This window comes from Leptidea sinapis, chromosome 5 (genome assembly GCF_905404315.1).
Source record: "Leptidea sinapis chromosome 5, ilLepSina1.1, whole genome shotgun sequence".
In the NCBI taxonomy this organism is placed as follows: domain Eukaryota; kingdom Metazoa; phylum Arthropoda; class Insecta; order Lepidoptera; family Pieridae; genus Leptidea; species Leptidea sinapis.
The window spans coordinates 10,556,287-10,578,504 of NC_066269.1; the positions used below are offsets into that span (position 1 = coordinate 10,556,287).

Below are 22,218 nucleotides of genomic sequence, written 5' to 3' on the forward strand. Positions count from 1 at the left end.
TCTAAAGTTGTAAAACAAATAAGAAATAACAATTGACAAAAATTAAGATAATCTTAAATAATCAAATAATGTAATGTGAAAAAAATTTTTTTTTTGCAGTTGCTGAAGATCAATTTTGAATAGAGTTGTAGTAGTAACTACTTAGTTAATTTGGTTCGCAAACACAACACCAGTGAGATAGAGTTACCACAGGAGATTCACCGCAGCTCAGCTTCGCCCAGAGCTGTCGCAGCAGAAATAACGCAGTAACTACTTAGTTACTTTGAAGCACACACACAATGTAGTTTATTTGTTATGAAAAATTTGAATTTATTTACTCGGTTTGGCGACTGCTAAAGAGCAGTTCAGCTAGAAACAAAGGTTTCTATGTCGTGATTCTACTAGACTTCAAGTACCTCCCATTAGAATCACTTTGTACCAAAAAACTGTCATCAAATATTTAGTAAAATACCAAAGGATTTAAGGCAAGAAATTGTGTTAAAAAGTTACATTATTAACGGTATTAAAAATATTGCTTTTACTCAATACACGAATATTATCAAATGAAGTGCTAACTGGCACCAATCAAATTCTTAACTTTATAATTTTTAGTGATTAGTTTTACTACATTATCTCTTTTAACATTTTATAAATAAAATAAATCAATTCGGTTTTATGTTACCTTATAATTTTAATTATAAAACGTAACCAGTGGAATATTTGCATGTCTGTCAAGACAAAAAATGTCGTCAATTTGTTACAATTTTATCCGTTAATGTTATTGCAAATAAAGAACTTTGACTTTGAAACGCCAGTGAGATGGAATTACCACAGGAGATACACCGCAGCTCAAGTTTGCCCAGAGTTGTAGCAGCTGAAATAACGCAGTAACTACTCAGTTAATTTTCTGCACAAACACAACGTCTGTGAGATGGAATTACCACAGGAGATCCAATGGAGCTTAACGGAAGCTTCGCCCGTGGTATCAGCTTTTTTCTCCTACTGCAATACCAGTACTTACCACCAAGACAAGCGCCGAAACTGAGTGCCCAGGCCAGAGGCTGAAGTGGAAGAGCGAGCCCAGCGGGGTCTGCCATGCCGGCCATCACTCGCACCATCATCGTGGTCAGCGGAATGTTGTCCACGAATGCCGAAGCCAGACCAGATACCTGCAAGATGAAATCAACAATTGATACAAATCACTAATAAACGAGATTGACCAAAAGCCGTACAGCAATGTTTCATGTCGCAAAATCAAAATAATATACAAATTATTTTATAATTTTAGAATCTTTTCACTTCAGGAATTACAAGCAACTAATGTAATTCATACCTATAAGTATGATAGCTACCAAATTTATTTCTGTATAGACATGGGATAAGTTGATGCGTATAAATAATCTGCGAGTAAGTTAAATTTAATTTGTAGGTTTTCTCCATTTTTCTCTATTTACTTAAAAACTCAGGTTTTTGTTAGAAAAATAACAGTTTTATTTGATAATAATATATAATTGCAATGGGCAAAAGAACTGATAAGCGACTCCGAGAACTGGCTAGAACAAGAACCGAAGCGTTTTCGTGGATATTCTTCGACGAAGAGGAATCAAATCAGCTGTTAGTGATTTAAGAATTATAATATACTAATTGATTGCTAGTGAATGTATCTGAAAGCTATTCAAACAAGTTATAAGAGCATGCAAAATAAACCATCTTATGTTTATAAGGGTCCGAACTTGGTGAGGGAATAGTAAAGGGAATAGATTTCGGAAGGAAATCGGCGGGCTGTAAATTGCTGACCACTGTTATGGAGTAAACGCTTACGCTCCACGCAAATTCAACATGATCTTCGTGCCCAAATGGTTGGTAAATCCAAATCACTAAAAAAAGAAGTGCATTGCAGGGATGACGTAGTGCGGTCGTGGGTCGTGTGATGTAAGGTCCTTCACACTCGCTGAACGTTGCATTTAGGAAGAAAGAAAGAAAACTAATTTATTCTGCAACTTCGAACATCTTTTATTTTGGTATCATTAGGGTGCCGACCATGAATCGGATGTCATGTCTATTTAGGCTAATAAGTCGACGTGTCAGTTTGGGCGATAGTGCAGGAATCGCTTCTTTCGACTGTCTACAGACTTAGACATTTGTCCATCGGGTTCTGTGTAGGTTGTTGGTGAGAGTGCGTATCCATGCGCATATGGTTGAAGGGCAGCGGCAGGAGTGGCCCTGGTCCAGCCACTTGGATCTCTGACCCCCGCCTTGCAAGTTCATCCGCTGCATCGTTCCCCAACGAACAGCTGTGTCCCTTGATCGGGTATTGAAGAACTTGTGAACTTATAAAGTAGCAGAATACTCTAACAACTCACCCATAGCACCAGCATGATAGCGACAGCCATTTGCGACTCCTTGCCAACCTTTAGGATAACTGATTCTGTTAGGCGCCCTATACACGCGATTAGACCCAGCTTCGACAGCACCTGAAAAATGAAAACGTTAAGTGCATTATTAATAAACGCAATGTGCAAGTTATTCTAAGTTTAAAATTACTTCTCCCTGTCCTATAATTCTGTAGTGACGAAGGTAAAATAAAGACAAAAAGTTTTAAATAACTTTACTTCACTTTTATTAATCCGTAGTTTGAGTATGATTATCACCTGCTATCCTATCTTGTAACCAGAGGAATAACAGAATACTAAGGTATCTCGACCAGTATCCTCTGTTGACAGTTAACTCCTGCCCACAATCTAGACGTTCTCATCTCACTATGAGTATGGCTCTCATCTGGTCTGGAGTAACGCCTATGTGGCGTTCCTCCACCTTGCTGTTTTTAAAGGGATTTTTTCCACGGTATGGAATGTTTCCTGGACATAGAGACCTAAACAAGAAAGTTTATTTAAATTTCTATATTCTAGGAAAAAATCACAAGAATTTTGTGCGTCATTGGAGATCATTTCTCTAATTGCCACAGCCTGTATTGACATACTTGTCGTCGATATATCGAGCGACGTTCGGTTTCGTGGTCACTTGGAAGAGAAAGCCTCTAAAAGCTTGGTGAGCTGGTACTTGCTGGAGAGTACTTCAATATAAGCCACCACCTGCAACTTTATAAGGCGCAAATTCGGACTCACATGGAGTACTGTTCACACGTCTGGGCTGGCGCTCCCCAGTACCAGCTTCTTCCGTTTGGCCGCATACAACGAAGAGCGGCTGGAATCATCGACGATCAAGTCATCTCTGATCGGCTTGATTCTTTGGCGCTGCGTAGAGATGTGGGTTCTCTCTATATCTTCTACCGCATATATTACCACCCCATCATTTTCACGTCTGGGATTTTGCACCCGCAAGTTTCGCGAGGAATTTCTAGGTTCGTAAAGCCACATTTGCGGAATCAATTACCAACTACGGTTTTCTCGAACCTATACGACTTACGGACCTTCCCGTTTAAAGCAAACTCACAACTAAATGCCATTAACTCATTCTTGACCCCTGTTGCGCGGTTGCCTCACCCCTCCCCATCACTTGAACCTCTTGCCCCCTCTTATATATATCTCGGAGATTTATTTGGATTTAAAATCGGGCGTCACGGTGTTGGTATCCAACATGTTGTTTTAAGTCGATCAGTGCGCACAACCGGCGCGGGCGCTAGCTTGAAGACGACTGCGACTTCTCAACGAGCGCTCTACTGATGGACAGTAATAACTTCAATCACGTCACCGACAGTGATGTACACAGTGACAACTTCAAACACACTTTCAAAGATGACGTTCGCCATCAGTTCAGCCCAATACACAGAGTAGAATATAATCACTTTTATATTCTAATTCTCCGACATATATAAAAAGAGAGTGTGATAACTTAACTATTATACTAATTTATAGTTTTGTTCATGCCCATATTTACACCTAGAACAGGGAAATAGCCATACCTCCATTAGGATGAACAAGGCACCAAAGAAAAGCAAAGTGGACCACTCCACTCTCGCCAAAATCGGCTCCAAGTCGTCTCTCTCTGCCAGCAGGAGTAGGAGAATAGCCCCCAGAAACGCTGTCCAGCCCAGGGAGAGGCTTTCTGAAATCAATCACATCCTTATTATTAATTTGAAAACTTTTTCAAATTAAATAAAATATGATTTATTTATTCAGGCATCAAAATGACGCCTATGTCATAGAATGTTAAACTTAGAGATACATTTTACGAGTAAAATTAATTTATACGAAACAATTATCTTTTTTATTACCGATATTTAACACCTCCTACTTGGTTTAGGTAAAAATATGCTCAAGCACTTCCTCAACAACCACGGCACATGGTGGCTTTAACTTATTATTTATAATGTGGGTTTCTAATGTACCCCCTTATTATTTTCACCAATTTAGCCAGCGAAAATTTCCCTGTGCTTGACAACAGCTGTATTCCCCATACCACAGAACTCAGTGCGTGCGGCTAAAAGCAATGCCCGTCATTCAGAATGCGATAATTAGACTCAGTCGACAGTCGCTTATTCCAAGACTTACGTAGTTGAGGCACGGCGTGAAGGAAGAACACGATCACAACGAACAGCACACAGATGCTCGCCTTAATCAAAAGCTGTGTGTCCCTGATGCGATACTGGAAATATATTTTAAAATTTAAAATGCATTTTCTTTATTTACGTAAACATATAAAAAACCGGGACGATACAACATGGGTGAAATCTAAAAAAAGCAAACCTTCTTCAAATTAAATTTGTACCAAAAATTATGGGCGATGTGGGAGTGCTAACTGAGCCAACCTTCCAAGTGACGCATTGACTGAAATGTTTTGTCCAAGCCTCAGGTTGTGTTTCTTTTATTATCTCAAGTATGAAATAATACACCGCAATCTCTGTACTTTCAATGCGTGTACATATCTACAGTTCTTCAGCAAAATGACCGACGTATGCGTTAAGTCTGTGAAATATCTGACAAAGACATTTAGCGTGCAATGCAGACTTTTGTGTACCACAGACTCGATAGCACAAAAAGTACGTCATCTGCGATAGGCCTAAATCATACCTTCTGTTTCATCTGTGCAACAGTAGAGCAGAATACAGGGTCATTCTTGGACTTTCCACCACCAGCCTCCCGCTTCATCAGCATGTTGTTCAGTCTGCAGACCTGAAACCAATCGTGCTATTCTCATAATTATCGCGCGTAGAGAGTTGTTTTGTCTATTGATATAATTTGAAGAAATTATTGAAAAGAATACTGAATCATATGATATGTGAATGATAAATAAATGACGACCCCTACTGCCCAGTGGTTAGTGACCCTGCCTACTAAGCTAGAGTTCCCGGGTTCAAGTCATGGATGTTTATTTGTATTTATGTATGTTTAAGTAAGTATATTGTGTTAAATATATCATTGTCTTGTACCCATATTATAGGCTATGCCTTGTTTGGGGCAAGATGATTTGTGTAAGAGTGTTTCAATATTATTATTATTATTTTTATATACGGTCTTACAAATAAACTTGGTATAAAGTTATACTTGATAATAATCCAAGAATATGCAATAAATTCACTATATCGCTGACAACACTGTCAATACAAAGATAATTGTGAAGCTTTCCGAATAACAGGCAGACAGCCTTGCAGAATAAACCAATCATAAGCAAAATGTCGTAGGCACACTAAAACAAAGTGACATTGAGTCACGTGGGGTAATTGTGCGCAGCCGGTAACTGTGCGCATGTAAGTCAGCGCAATACCTTTATTTATGAATGGGGAGGAGGAAGATTGTTCGTGGAAAATTAGCTTATGCAAGGAAAGCACACGTGTTATTATTAGTTAACTGAAAAAATAATGGAAAAAATCTGGTAGCGTTAAGGTTAAATTTTCTGTCATGGCAAAGATTGTTGCAATGTACTAAGGATAGTAACTAAAGCAAATTCATTTTTTTCAGTCAATAATGTATCTGAGCTTTTTATTTAGCATAACATTCGAAGTTATGTTATGTTCCAATGAAGTTATGTAAGTATTATTAAAATCAGTCCGCTTAGGGCATTAAAAATCCACTTAGTTCCCTTAGTTGCGCAAATTTACCCCATACGAGTGCGCACACTTATTACGGGGAAAGTGTGCGCATTTAGAATCAATCGGATTAATCCATTTTTTTTTTTCAAAAGTGATAAGGTTTTAGACTTTATTTATTATATAATTATTACCTAACTAAAACCCTATCAGAAACATAGTATTATTTTCCTTTCATGCTTATCAGTTACTTTTGGCACTAGTTTTAATACTAAAATGCGTACACTTGCCCCACATGTCTCCTAATCTATACAGCGAAATCTTTTTTTCTTAAGCATACCATCGTCAACAAATGGGTTCCCAAAGTCATAAGGGAACCTAAAACCACCACATCAATGACCAGCAAATCTTGTGAATCTGTGGTATTGCTAATGTCAAGGGCAGATTAAGATTTCTCACAAGCTCTTTACCAGTGGGAGGCTTCTTTGCACAGGATTTCGGCTAGACTATCGATTCCACAACGGCGCCTTTTTCTGCCATGAAGCAGTAATGTGTAAGCATTATTGTCTCAGTCTGAAGAGCGACGTAGTCAGTGAAATTACTGGAATGAGACTTAACAATTTATGTATCAATTACCAGCGCAATTGTAGTGTCGCTCAGAATTTTTGGGTTATTCAAGAATCCTGAATGGCACTGCATTTTATCTGCAGGGCGTATCAATTATCATCAGCTGAACGTCCTGTTCGTCTCGTCCCTAATTGTCATAAAAAAGCTGCTTCGTATTTAAATTTAAAAAAAAGATTTTGGACACAAAATTATATCCACCTTTTTCTCGAGTGTTCTTTTGACGATGTCCTCATCTCTGGAGTACGATGACAAAGAGGCAGCAGCACGTTTCCATACAGCCAGCTCTTGACGAAGTTCTGAAAAGTAAGGTTTTTTCGTTTATACAAATAATTTAAACAGTTTTTTGATATAGCCTTTACTCTCTATTATTAAGACTTGAAATGTCTACTGTGCTAGAAGTTCGTTTGTCTGAGTACGAAAGCTAAAATTTTGACAGTGTCATGTAATATAAATACAAAAATGACAAATTCGAAAAAAGCGTTAAGTAAAAATTTATCTTTCGGTTCGGAGAGTTTTCAGTTCTTTTAAAAGAGAACCTATATTACAAATCGTAGAAATATCTAGGTACAAAGCAATATCTATTAACGGTCGATTTCAATAACCTATCCTTAGTTTAACTTACGAAAGGTAGACAAATCTATCCTTTAACGCTCACTTACAATACAATACAACTTATTGATAGATGGCATTGGACTATAACTGTATTGGACATAACTATGGATAGATAAGATCTTGTCATTAAACGGTGACAGCAATGTATCCGTTAGTTAACCTATCTAAGGTTATTGAAAACAGCCGTTAGTCAGCATTAACTTTAAGTAACTCTGTAAATGTAATTTATTTGCTAAAATAACGCACTATATACTGGGGAGAAAATGCGACACTGCTCGGGTGTATGAAGCCCTTGACTTCGCCTTGTGCCTACAAATCACACCCTCGTAGGGATTTGGAACATTTTAGTTCAAACTAGTTAGTTCCTACGTGACAACACGACATTTATCCAATAACCTTATGCAATACTGATCCTTCGCTAGAAGTAATTTTGTTCTGTGTACGTACCAACAATATCCCTGGGCACAGAATGACGCAGTGTGTTGATATCTCTGAACATATAACGCAGCTGAAAGTATGTTTGCACGCAGACCAGAAGAATACCCAGACCCATGTGCAGGGTGAAGTTCGTGAAATTTATATTCTGGAATATTTAAAGTAAACAGCTATAGAAACAAATAATTTAATAATTTAGAAACAATTATATTCAAAGTCAAATAAACTTTATTCAATTATATTAAAACTAAGCGCTTTTGAATAGTCACTATAAATATTTCTTTTAAATGACTGCATCTACAATATGTTCCGAAAAAGCGAGCTCGTGAGATGAACATACGAGAAACTAGATAAAGAAAGAAAGGCCACTCTTTTTCAATCAATACAGTATTTTACAATGGCTGTAATATACAAAAAAAAATTGCTTATAGGGTGCTTTATCCAATATATATATTGATATATTTTCATAAAAAGTAATAAAGAATAAACTGTATGAATATAAATTATTTGTATAGTGAATGATGAATCAATCGTAATGATGTTTCGTCAACGTGATGGTCGTGATTACTGTCATAATTAGTAATCGCATCCAACAAATACAATGTTTTTTTTAGCAAAACAGTTCGAACTGGCAGCAGAAGCCGCATATTATAATATATATTATGTAGATACAATACTCAAAACAGCTGAAAACAAAGCCGTCCATAATATTGAAATTTTTGTTTTATAAGCATAAAAAAATAAAGAAAATCCTCAAGAGATAATATCAGTATAGGTATAGTATCAGAACAGAAAATATTATAGCAGCTTCTCAATTTATTTTCAAGAATTCTTTAAAGCTATCTCAAAATTAATTATCTGTTTATTTTCATTAATTTTAATGTTATCTTTTTATTTTCTACAAAAGCAGAGTTTCCGTTGATAGAATCGGCCAGTACCCCAATTAACGCTCCCTCATAAGAATGACGCAAAGACCAGGCATCGCTCCGAGGCTATATCTTAGGAGTTGGACGAACCGCCCCACATAGCCACCACAAGTGAGTTGGATATAAGATACCTTTATATGTCCATACGTTCATAAGCTGGCTAAAAAAACAATAAACAGATTTTAAGGTGTCTGTCATTGTTATAAGTAGTTAATAAAAATGGCTTCATTTACAATCCAAAAAACATGTTCAACCGCTAAAAATATCGATCGTATCTTTAATTGGAAATTAATAAAATGTTATAAATTATGATCTTTTCTTTATCTATTAAATTTTACTAAATCACTACGACTCTTTCGCCTCTACCCAAGGCATTTTCAGAACGGACGAAAACACGTATTATTTGAAAATCATCAATGCATAAGAAAAAGTATCAAACACTTCTACTTCTACTTGACTTCTGATGTAAACTAGTTATGCTAAACTTAATCCAAAATTATCTGGTTTGTGTAAATAAATGTTATACGGTGGTTCCTATGTAATAAGTAATATTTTTAAATAGTTAGCCATGTTCTACCAAAAATACCATTAAATTGTTATTTTCGAATAATGTGTAATAAAATTAAATGGCAGGATTATCCACAGAGCTTCGTATCTAATTCGATCTCATTTTTTACTCTACAACCAGCACTAAATTGGGTGACAATTTTTAAAGAGATTACATTTTCCAAGAAATATACTAACTACTAATGATTGCGAAATTAGTAGGGATTATGAAATTTATCTGGTACTAGCCTAGCCACCCAAGATGGACCGATGATCTGGTAAAGATCACCGGAATAGATTGGATGAGGGCAGCGCAGATCGTGGAGATTGCAATCCAGTGGGAGGCTACTTTGCACAGGATGCCGGCTAGATTTTGGGTTCCACAACGGTGCCTATTTCTGCCGTGAAGCAGTAATGCTTAAACATTACTGTGTTTCAGTCTGAAGGACGCCGTAGCTAGTGAAATGACTGGGCAAATGAGACTTAACATAATATGTCTTAAGGTGACGAGCACAATAGTAGTGCCGCTCAGAATAATTGGGTTTTTCGAGAATCCTCAGCGCACTGCATTGTAATGGGCAGGGCTTATCAAATACCATCAGCTGGATGTTCTGCTCGTCTCGTCCCTTATTTTCATTAAAAATCTTAGAGGATGCCTATGTCCAGCAGTGGACGCTTTTCGGTTGAAGTGATGATGATGATGATTTTAAAGCCAATGTTCCAATCTAGTTTATTGCCTTAACGCGAAAAAATAGCGATCAGAAGCTTACTAAACCTTAAGAACCTTAGAATTGCTTGTTAAAGTTTAGAACTTACCGCCGCTATTACCGCAGGATGACTCGCAATTATGACATTGGGAGGATCTCCCACGGGAGTAGCTGCACCTCCCACGTTGCTGAACACCACCATCGACATCAGGACTGGGATTGGGTTCAGCTGCATCACTTCACATAATCTGAAAAAGGCTATATTCATTAACAATTTGTTATTTTTAAGGTATTTGATTTAATTCTGGATTACGTCTACAAAATAGATTGGCAAAAAATTTATGGGTCTGTGCTTCAGGATATACATTATACATGCATAAATTCCATGTCATTTTAAAGTAAATATCTTCTAGAAAATAAATTGCTCAGCAGCGATCATATCGATCAGCAGATATGTGGACAAAAGATATGGGGGTTTAAAGAAGTTGTGTAACTATGGCAAAATTGTTGTTGTATACTATATTTTGTAAAATAATTTATTCTTAGTCTGGCCATAAATATTGTTAATTGCCAATTAAAAATAAACAAAATAACACTATGGCAAAATTGTTGTTGTATACTATATTTTGTAAAATAATTTATTCTTAGTCTGGCCATAAATATTGTTAATTGCCAATTAAAAATAAACAAAATAACACATTTGAATTTGGACTCTGTCATTTTTATATGAACTTATAAAACTCTCCATACGCTTGTTTTAGTATAATGCTTGTGTACCTGGCTATTAATATGTACAATGAGACCTCCGTTGTTTGTGACAGAAAAGATCTGGCCGTCCACGCAGTGTTCGTACGAAAAAGGTGGTCAAAGCAGTCAGGGAAAGAATTAGAAGAAATCCTGTCCGAAAGCAAAAGATTTTATTTCGGGACATGAAGATAGCACCTAGAACCATGTCGCGTATTTTAAAAGATGAATTAGGACTTGCAGCTTATAAGAGACGTACTTACTTGTCATTTTCTAACTGATAATTTAAAAAAGAATAGGGTGGTAAAATCGCAACAACTACTTAAGCGGTACGCAAAGGGACGTCATAGAAAAAAAAATGCAGTGAGGTTCAGAATTTTTGGTTGAACTCAAAATTCTAGCAGAATCGCTCGTCACTTTAAGATATGAGATGTTAGGTCTCATTAGATCAGTAATTGAAATAGCTAATGTGCCCTTCGAACCGAAACCCTTCCTCTAGTAATTCTCGACCTTTTCAGGCAATGTCTCATATTAATAACCAAATTATGGCTTAACTTCTTTCGCAGTGCCTCAGATCGATATGACATGGGCATAATTAAGCTACTCTTATTAATTTCGATTTTGGAGTATCGGTAGGTAACAAGAAAATCACCTCAAACTAAATACAATTTTTCGATATACTCGATTACAATAAAAACCCCCGTTAGGTTTAAAGGCGAAAATTCTTGATATAGCCATTTCCTCCATTTTATGACACATGGGTATCTACGTTTTCCTCTTAAAAAAATTATGTTGTTATCAATACATAACGACAACATTACCTAATACACTTGTTCCAAATTTCAGCTTACAAACGCAGTTTTTTTGGCTTTCTGTTAGCAGCTGGTAAAATTCTTTTATGAAAATAAGGGACGAGACGAGCAGGACGTTCAGTTGACGGTAATTGATACGTCGTGCTCATAACAATGCAGTGCTGCTCAGGATTCTTGAAAAGCACAAAAATTCTGAATGGCCATATAATTGCGCTCGTCAGCTTGAGACATAAGATGTTTAGTCTCATTTGCCCAGTAATTTCACTAGATACGGCGCCCTTTAGACCGAAACACGATAATGTTCACACATTACTGCTTCACGGCAGAAATAGGCGCCGTTGTGGTACCCATAATCTAGCCGGCATCCTGTGCAGAGGAGCCAAAATTACATACCGTATAGTAACAGGCGTCATAAGCAGAACAGTGGTCACGTTGTCCAGAAACGTGGAGAAGAATGCCGTGAAGAAACAGAGGCAGTTGATGAGTGGCCAGGTCTTACCGCCAGTTGTCTGAAAATATATCATACATATTTAGGGTCGGCTGCCTATGTAAGATCAAAGAGAATTTAAACACTACGTTCATGTCCTAACCAGTGGGAGGAAATGTAAGATGACGAATATGAAAATATCGCGCTGCAAATCAAAATAATAAAATATTATATTATAGTTTAAAAAGAAAACTAAAAAACACACTAAAAAGCACAAAATTCTCTTTAGTATTCGAAAATTTCCTAATATTAGATAAATCGGTTAAATTTCAACCAATAGGTTGAAATTTAAAATTAGCATCATTTCCTGCCTAATCGACGATAGATGAAAATTATATAAATGAATAAATATCTTATTTTGCACATGGAAAATGGAAAAATTTTATCAAATTAATGTATTGTCATCGGTCCTCGATAAATACGCGAAAGTTTGACCGAAATCTGTTTAAAGTGTGTCAAAATTGCGCCCAAATCAGTCGGTTGCAAACAAAATATATACAAACAGATGAAGCTAATAAAAAGCGTGTAAAAAATGATTCTTTTACAAAAGGTGCAACATGTTGTGACATGTCGGTATATATGCCGGTCTGAATTTATTTCATATGAATGATTGAAGGAAATCCCTAAATTTTAAACATATTGTGGGCCTTTGAACCCGGCATTTTAGTTTCAATTACTAGCAAAGTTTAACAGAACATGTGGCACACCAACGTCACACATTGTTCGAGACTGGCTCGAGTACGTTCACTTGGGTGTAGTATTAGTCCCGCACTTTATGACTACTCCTGCGGTATCTAGTCGGAGCGGAGACCAATCCTTCATCTAAGGTATAAATACTACTAGTAACTCGTCCCTGGTGTGACTCCTGCATGCATGCCTGGTTAAGCATATGCAATGGTAGTTAAAACTAATTCTAAGGTCAATGTTTGAACCTGAATAGATTTTGAACTCGACAACCTAGAACTCCAACTCAACTTTATTTTTCTTCTTTAGACTTTTCCACCGATATATTATAGGGGTCTGTACCTATTATACTTGCTGACGAATAAAATTTCCATAAAATATAAGTAAATTACTGAAACTGTTAATATTGATTTAAGAATGACAGTGGGTGTCTTGCTACTTCTGAGATAAAAGCTTAACTATCCCGAAGTAAGTGTCTATAGTTTAAGAAAACAGGGTCATTAATAAAGATATAATCAACAGATACGCCAGTGTACTATACCTACCTCAAAAGCAACGACCGCCAGATAATCAAACAGCCCAGTCTCCGCCAGGATTGCGACGAGGATCATCATGCTGAACAGCAGCAGCAGTGTCTCCACGTCGAGCCAGGTCACCAGCTCCAGGAGCGAGGGTCTGGTGCCGTTGATGGCCAGCACCGCTATGCCCAGCGACGCAGCCAATATCGCTGCTATAGTGCGGTTTACGATCTGGAAATGACAGAGACGCCGAATAAAATACCATGCTCATCTGATTGTGAGGCAAAACATAACTTTTTTTTTAATATAATCAATAAATCATTGACGTACAATAAACAACTATACACCCATTGACTTATTCAAAAGTCGTTAAAAATGTCCGAACGGCGTTGTATATACGTAAAAATGATAATAAAATATACAGATATGACATTAAAACATTCATTTAAAATTTAAATTAACACCTTATGCGTGCGAAAGAGACGGATGTCTCATCGACATTGATGACATTTCGTCGGCGATATATTTTGTTTTAGCAATTGATTTTGTAATAATTTAGCAAAATGATTCAAAGCGTCAAGTTAGTTACATAATTTATCAATTTAGAGGGGCACTTACTTAAAATACAACACTCCATCCTTTTAATGTTTGGATATGCTGTTATTTGGACATTTTTTGACTGCACACTTTGTCATTACGTGACGTCTTATTCAAAGCGCGGTAGAAACACAACTGAACGAAAACTCTGCGTAATAGATGCGTAGGCAGAGTTTTGCTTCAGACAATTTTTGAACGTGATTTGGAGTATAGTTGTTGATTTTACGACAATCGAATATTAAGTGTTAATTCTGCGAAGTTTTATTAGTCTACATGCTAGATACAGGGTTATTTCATTACGACTGTATAGCCGAGTGGTTAGTGATCCTACCTACTAAGCTAGAGGTCCCAGGTTCGAATCCCGGTAGGTGCAAGCATTTATATGATGAATATGGATGTTTGTTTCCGAGTCATGGATGTTTATATGTATTTATGTATATTTATATGTATTTATCTATGTTTAAGTAAGTATATTGTATTAAATATATCGCTGTCTTGCAAACCATAACACAGGCTATATATGCCTAATTTGGGGCAAGATAATTTGTGTAAAAAGTGTGTCAATATTATTATAATTATTATTACACATCATAATGATAAAGGTGTCAGTGTTGTTTGTTAAATTAATTATTTTAAATGACGACTCTTAAAAAAATATCTAGCCTCGAACTAGGCGTATGTTTTTATCAGGGAAATTTAAAAATAAAATTAAAATTAATTAAATTAAAAGATCAGAATCTGATCTACAAATGTTAGTGTCTTCCTTATGCTCTCACTGAAAAACTGGCATAACTTTAAACGATTTGTTATGTTTTTAAAGTGATAACCCTCACTTCTAGGATTAATACACAAATAAAATTTAAAAACAAAATTTTATGAACGATGCGGGACTCGAACCCACGACCTCTGGCGTTCCGTGCCAGTGCTCTGCCAACTGAGCTAACCGGTCGAGTGATGTATCGTCATAAAATCCTGTATGCTTTGTTCAACTCTCAGGTTGTGGCTTCATCTACAGGATCTACTTTACAGTTGATAACTTGCTCAACTCAACCCAAATATTTGAGATGTCGCTCTTGTAACATGGATAGTTTCTTCTCATGTAAGTGTTTTTTTTCCCTTTTTGATTATTAATCTTTTTAAATCTAAACCAATAGTCCAGTGGGAGGCTCCTTTGCACCGGATACCGGCTAGATTATGGGTACCACAACGGCGCCTATTTCTGCCGTGCAGCAGTAATGTTAAGCAATACTGTGTTTCGCTGTGAAGGGTGCCGTAGCTAGTGAAATTACTGGGCAAATGAGACTTGATATCTTATGTCTCAAGGTGGCGAGCGCAGTTGTAGTGCCTCGCAGAACTTTTGGGTTTTTCAATAATCCTGAGCGGCACAGCATTGTAATGGGCAGCATCAATTACCATCATAAATCATAAATCCTTTATTTCGCCAGAAAACATGGGTGTAAATAATTTTAAGGTATCAATGTTATCGGCCATTTCTGGCATGCAAAATTATTATTAAATATTAATTCATTTTTTATTTCATTACAAAATTCTAGTTATTATTATAATTGATTTTACATTAATAAACTCTATATTTTAACACTTAGGTAAATTTAAATTATGATAATCATTTTTAGATATCATTATTCAAAGACAAGACATCAGCTGAACATCCTGCAAGTCTCATGCCTGATTTTCATAAAAAAAATTAATATAGTTATTATAATATAAAGAAACATACCTCAAAGATTATAAGCACGTAAAGAAAGAGGAGTAGGAACGCTGCGTAAATGACGCCGTCCTGCTCAGACAGAGGATCCAGGTGGTAAGTGAGAGTGATGGGAACGGTTCTGCTGTTGTTCGTTGACATCCGGAGCGTGATTGAAGAATCTGAAAACAAAAGCACATTAAAATCAAAAAGCAGTTTTTATACTAACCTCTTACACGATACAAAAAAGGGGACAGTTCAGATCCCTGCTCTTCCAAATCGTGGAAGGAGAAAACCCCCAGCTCTTGGTATACTCAAAGGGTCACCAGTTGGTCAATGACCGAGTACGGCTTTCGCCATGGTCGGTCGGCAGGAGCTGTTCTGGTATACCTAACACATAGCGGCGGCTAACGAGAGGAAGGGAGAAAGCATGGTAATTAGTTAGTCTGGATATAGCGAAGGCTTTCAATCGTGAATGGTACAAGCCGCTCCTCTTGAAACTTCCATCACTGGAGCTCCAGATTCCTCTCTGGGTGCTGCTATAGGTTGATGTCCAAAAATATTGCTCGAAACCGAAGCCCGTGAACGATGGACCACTATCACCACCGTCCACATTTTCCTGTTATACTAGAGGCATCACAGGAGCGTTTAAATGCGGTTTTTTGTATCGTCCTGAACACACCGCACAAGGAAGCTTATTCCATAAATGGGTTGTTCGTGAAGGAAAGCTGCCTGAAAACAGCAACGTGGATGAATGCCACGCCACACATGACACATCCAGACGGTGAGGATCACATTCAAGTCATGGCGTATCGTGCGAAGGTGGAATTCGGCGGTAGGAATCAGGTGAAACGGAACGTGATAAATGCGGTAGAAGACACTCAATGAAGCAACGTCTCTACGCAACTAGGTGATCCAGCCGTTCAAAGAGCACTGGGTCCACGACACGCCTCGCGCCGCTATGAATGTAGTGTAGTGACGTCTAGCTAAATGATGATATTTCGAACACTTTACGTCGTAACTAAAATATTTTAACATATTATTTTAAATACTGTAGCGTTAAAATGAAAATCTGCTTGTATTCTTCCGGCTTTGCTTCTGAGATACTCGCAGTCCCCACTGAAAATCTCACCTTCCTCTTGCTGTTCTGTAAGTAGAGTACTGTTCTTTTCATTTCCCTTCTGCTCCGATTGTTTGATTACCAGAGTTCTACTGACAGAAGTACTCGGTGAGAAATCTATGGAGCTATCAGGCTGCAAGGGAATCTTCCACTTCGGTGAATTCTGGAAAAAAAAAATTTCATTTATTAAAAAGAGGTAGTTACGGTAAAGAGAGGTGTTTTACCCATAAACTTTTTGTTTATTTTATTTTATGGAAAAGGAGGTCAAACCCACGTACGGGTCACATTAAATGATTTCCGTCACCCTCATTCTCTTGCACCAGAGGAATCACAGAGCGCTGCCAGCTTTTAATTAAGGAAGGTGTCTGCACTTTATTTTGAAGGTAGGTACCCATGTCTTTTCGTAACACAGGAAGCTCATTCCACAGCTTTGTAGTACGTGGAAGAAAGTTACTTGAAAACCGCATTGAGGAGGAACGCCACACAACCAGATGATGGGGATGATATCCTAATCTGTGGCGTGTCGTGCGAAGGTGGAATTCGGCGGCAGGAATCAGGACAAACAGCTCTTCGAAACACTCCCCGTGATAAATGCGGTAGAAGCATTCGAGTAGATCTGCGTTGCAAGCGACTAACTAACTGAGCCAGACCAGAGATGTCAGCAATTACACCATAAGTAGCCGAACCTGCACTTGCATGCTTCAAGCACTAGTGCACTAGTTATGAAGCTTCTTAGAAGCCAATTTGGCTTTGTCTACAAATGACCGCGGAATTGGCAATCGCTTGAGATTTCTAGACACAGAATTCCGATACTAAGCAAGGCTATAAGGGAAGTGTTGTACTAAAGTATTCACGTCAAAATACGTAAAATTAAACAAGGTTACAAAATATTTGAAACTGACTGAACAAAACCTTTAACGAGGTATTATTGAATGCTTCATTAGCCAGTTGCATAAATGTTTATAATTTATGCGGATTCATCTATAACAAGACAGTAATTAATACATAATTATAGAATTGTATAATGAATGGGTTTTGTATTTTTTTGTGACTGACGTCGGAAAGTTTTCAATATAAAAATAGATATTAATGATAATATACTGAATATTGTTGGATAAAAGTTTGTTGTAAATTGTCTATTTGTTCCGGCTTATCGAAGTCAAATGTAAAAGAAGAATGTAATGTACGAGAACAACATACAAGAAACTCAATGGCATCTCTGTTAAATCAGGGAATATTTTAAAACGGCTGTAACATGCATAAGTAAGTACTTAGTTTGTGAGTAGCTGAAAATCTGCTTAGGTGACCAAACTTTCACTTGTTGATTTCATTTCTGTAGCTAAAGCTGTATTTATTTGAATAAAGTTTATCATTTACAATCTACGCGTGAGAAGTCCCGATTGGCCGCTTCAATTAAGACATATTATGTCAGCTTGATGTGTTAACAAGCGCCACCAACGTCAGGAACTGTCATGAGATATCCCAATTAATAATTACATTCATATTTAAAATTAGAAATCACTATAACAGCATAATATATTTAGATCTTTAGCCAACCAACTAACAATTGGTAGCACCATTAAGGTAGACGGTCGTGCCCTATATCCAGAACTCTCAGTTCGAGGCAACATTACTGATTGTGAATTGTAAGGGGTAATAACGCTGCCCTAATTGTCTTTTAATTTTTAATAATAAGTGTATTATGTAATTCTAAGTGAGGAAACTTTATACCTAATACAGATGTAACAGTTTTATTATGTGCTTTTAAATAACCAACCTCTTCTACACATATTTCATAGTGTTCCGAATGCTTACAACATATATTTTGTTGTTGACTGTACAATACTGTATACAAAACCATTGGCGATCTCACGACTGACAGACGGTTGCATAAATATTTATAATTTATGCAGATTTATGATTGTTTGTTTAAGACTGTTATTAGGCTGTTATGACTGCACATTGAGATACGAATTGTAAACCATTTTACTGTTTATAAGTACGGCACTTACGTTAGTATTGAGCTATCTTCCATATGTAGCTCCTATCTTTTATACACCTTTATTATTATTTGATTCGAGAGCGACTCAAACAATCCGACATTTTTTTTGTAAGTTCCTTATGGTACATGGAAGCTTTTAATAAAAAAAATACAATAAAAATTACGTGTATAATAGTAAAACCAACAATGAATAATAAAAGAAACTAAAATCTTTTCCAATTAATTTCTTTTTAGTTGCGTACGTAGAACTTTGATGTGTGATAAAAAACAATTGACAAATGATTTCCCGCCATTTGTTTTTTTATTTCTTAGAAGATTGTAATGTCTCAAAAAATATAACATTCGAAATTGAAATAGTTCCGATTAGCTAGAAGTGCAAAACTTTTAGTGTGCCCCATGTATAATTCGAAGGGATCCCTAAATTAAAAATAGCGCTTCTATAGGCGAACTCATTTTTAAAATTGGTTAAGTATTTTTTGAGTTTATCGAATGCAAACAGTAATTTTTTTGCTCTTAACAACAAAAGTTAAGATAATAATATAATATTGTTGTAAAATTATGTTACGCAGTTACTAGGTCTACGATGTATCATAAAGTTACTCAGTAAACTACTAATTATAATAATTTTCATTATAGTTAACATATTGCTGTTTTTATTGCGCCATTGTTGTCTTTAAGTGCTTATGAGATGCGATTTAAGGACCTTACACACTATACAACAGTTGATTTTAACCATTTAGAGCAAAATTTAAAGAAATCAACATTTCAACTGTTGCCTCTCAATATTCTTATTTATTATTATATTATTCTTATGAATCTGGCTGTTATTTTTAAAAAGAATTATTCAAATGGGACTGGTAGAAACAAACACAAAGTATTTTATTAGTACAGACGGTATAGATATAATTTAGGCATGATTATGCCCACATACATTATTTAAAGGGCAAAATTCTGATATTTTGTACGTTATTGCAATATTCGTAGGGATCTCTAATTTGGAAAAAAAAAGTCTTTGTTACTATGGATTATGTTAGCTTTCTTTTAGTTTTTGAGTTAATCATACACAAAAAGCAATTCTTTTTGCTCTTAATAATAGAGGTTTTAGCCGAATCAATGTTTAAAAGTATTTTAATTTTGTAGTAATAGAAACACTAAAAGCTAATCGTACAACATTTTATTGTACAGCCACGAAGTGGAAGAAGAACTAAGCAAGAAAAACAATGTCAGAGTGACGCATGGATACTTATACGTCTATGTTCTAACCATAGATATAACCAGACGGCACTAAAAATAGTACGAACTCGTTTCAAGTTAAGATTATAATCTACTAGCTGATGCCCGCGACTTCATCCACATAGATAAAGGGTATTTAAAAATAATAAGCAAGTTTGGAATTGAAAATTATCCCGTTTTCGCTCCCGTTCCCAACATATTATATGAATCTTATTTCGAGGAAGATTGCTGTGGCAAACTAAACCTAAATTTCAGTTTAACACAAATAAATTAACTCACCGGGATAAAATTTTGCCTGTGTCCTTTCCCAAGGTCCAGGCTATCGCTGTACCAAAAACCATCAAAATTGGTTCAGTATCTTCGGCGTAAAAGCGTAACAAACAAACTTACTTTCACATTTATTATATTAGTAGGGCTATATGTATAAAGAAAATGGTATTTGGTTGAGGCTCAATCACGCCTAAACCACTGATCGTATCGACATGAAACTACCACCATTCGATACGAAATTTATCCTAGATGGTTTATGGCTACTTATTTTTTTATTGTATTTGTATTAAGATGAAAAAAAAAATTATTTCCTCTTAAAATTCGCCCCGCGAATAGGGGCGGGAAAGGCTAGAATTATATAGTCGTAAAGTAATATGCAGTTACTAGCTAAACGATGTATCATAAAGTTACTCAGTAAACTACAAATGATAATTATTTTCATTGTAGTTAATATATTGCTGTTTTTGTTGCGCAATTATTGCCTTTAAATGCTTATTCAATGCAATTTAAGGACCTTACACACTATACAACCGCTGATTTGAATCATTCAGAGCAAAATTTGAGGAAATTAACATTTTAACTATTGCCTCTCAATATATTTTTGATAATGTTATGTTTGTATGTACATAAGTGAATTTGCTAGAAACTATCATAATCATAATGTTAACGCCAGGAACAAACATAAACTGATTATGCCTACTACTAGGCTAAGTTAATGTGGTAAAAGTACTATTACATAAATACTTTCATAATGATACCACAGATTGGGAATGGAGCGACTGCGGTCAGGCTATTTAAATTATAAATTTGATTGTATCGTAAAGTTATTATATTATAAAACAAAAATGAAGTCCGCTGAGTTTCTTGCGCCCGTTCTTCTCAGGTATGAGTCTGTATTTTCCGAACGGTTGGTAGTTTATGTCTTTCAATAAGTGATTTAATATCCTATTTTGAAAAAAAAAATATATTTTAATTTAAATTGATAGCTGAGTGTGTATAGTGTATACCGTCCTTAAATACCGCTTTTATATTTATTTGGTGTTGAAGAGTATTGCATGCATAGGCGGCAGTGATTTATACCATGAGATATAATATGAAACATGTTAAATGTATAGGGAAACAAGAATTAATCCTTATTTTTGCATCGGTTTCTTTGTTGCCAAACACCCGTCAGTAATCCGGTAACCCCTGTTAATATACGATGCCCTAAAGCAAATATTATCCTAGGAAAAGTGATGGCAACTGTTATAAAAAAAATATCCTTAAGAAGCAATTCCCCAGATGCCTTCCCAGGTTTTGTTCAGGTCTCCAGAGTTCTACCGCAAGGGCATAAACTACTTTTTCGTGAGATGACAGAAATGTATACATAACGAGGGTAAATAGTTGAAATTCAATAAAAATATTTTACTTTACAAAATAAAATTTTGAATTATTTAAGACAGCAATTTCATACATTAATATTTTGTTTTATTATATCTCAGATTCTCCAGCCACCTACAACTTAAAAACTTTTTATACCTACACTAATAAACGAAGAGCCGTTTTTCCCTTCGTTTACACTGTGAAAACTACTGAACCGATCTAAATAATACTTATACTATAAGATGCAGCCTGTTTTGGAGAAGGTTTAAGAGTATAATAATTCATGGTGATTAGGATTACTTATTACTTACCTACTATATTCACAAAACAAATAATTCATTTGATTTAAAACATTTCATTTTAGCAAAACATCGTTTGCAGGGTCAGCATTTGTACTATATACAAAAAAATTAAGATTAGAATATTATTTAGAAAAGTAGAATTTTCTTTGCACAGAAATACTAGGAAGGACGAATCCCAAGAATTAATTAAATGTAAATAGATGTAGGTATAATTTGTGATACGCACGACTGCACAAAACGGAAAAGCCGTATTCAGTTTAATTGTTTCATACAAATATATTACTGTGACACATTGACGTGGCTAATTGCTGCCTGTAATAGTGACTTTAAATATTCATAGAGTTACAAATGGAATATAACAGACAGAGCGAGTCATCCGATGTCTATAAATATTTTTTTATTTTACAAAAGTATTGAATAATTTCACAGTGATAATTTATATACGGGTCATGCAGGTCTCTCTCGGGATTTCGTCGACCTGTGCCGGAAGAAACTTGTGTCTTCTATCAAGTCCTCTGTTTCATTTAGTTCATTTTCGGTGATAGACACGCATTCAGGAAGCTG

At 35.9% G+C, this 22,218-nt stretch overlaps 1 protein-coding gene across 4 annotated transcripts in view; it reads right to left on the reverse strand.

Moving 5' to 3' along the window:
- Positions 1–22,218, reverse strand: part of LOC126980178 (P protein-like) — a 57,625-nt gene that overhangs the window by 3,100 nt on the left and 32,307 nt on the right. For 3 of the 4 annotated variants that reach the window (XM_050829781.1, XM_050829780.1, XM_050829782.1), the window contains exons 7-18: positions 16,498–16,648; positions 15,399–15,547; positions 13,091–13,294; positions 11,768–11,883; positions 9,928–10,066; positions 7,652–7,787; positions 6,791–6,888; positions 5,010–5,126; positions 4,491–4,584; positions 3,902–4,044; positions 2,343–2,453; positions 1,001–1,148 (exon numbers count right to left, since the gene is read on the reverse strand). In XM_050829781.1, coding sequence (XP_050685738.1) covers positions 1,001–1,148; positions 2,343–2,453; positions 3,902–4,044; positions 4,491–4,584; positions 5,010–5,126; positions 6,791–6,888; positions 7,652–7,787; positions 9,928–10,066; positions 11,768–11,883; positions 13,091–13,294; positions 15,399–15,547; positions 16,498–16,648 — 1,606 coding nt within the window. The remainder of the gene's footprint in view (positions 1–1,000; positions 1,149–2,342; positions 2,454–3,901; positions 4,045–4,490; positions 4,585–5,009; positions 5,127–6,790; positions 6,889–7,651; positions 7,788–9,927; positions 10,067–11,767; positions 11,884–13,090; positions 13,295–15,398; positions 15,548–16,497; positions 16,649–22,218) is intronic. The other variant, XM_050829783.1, reaches the window with a different exon arrangement.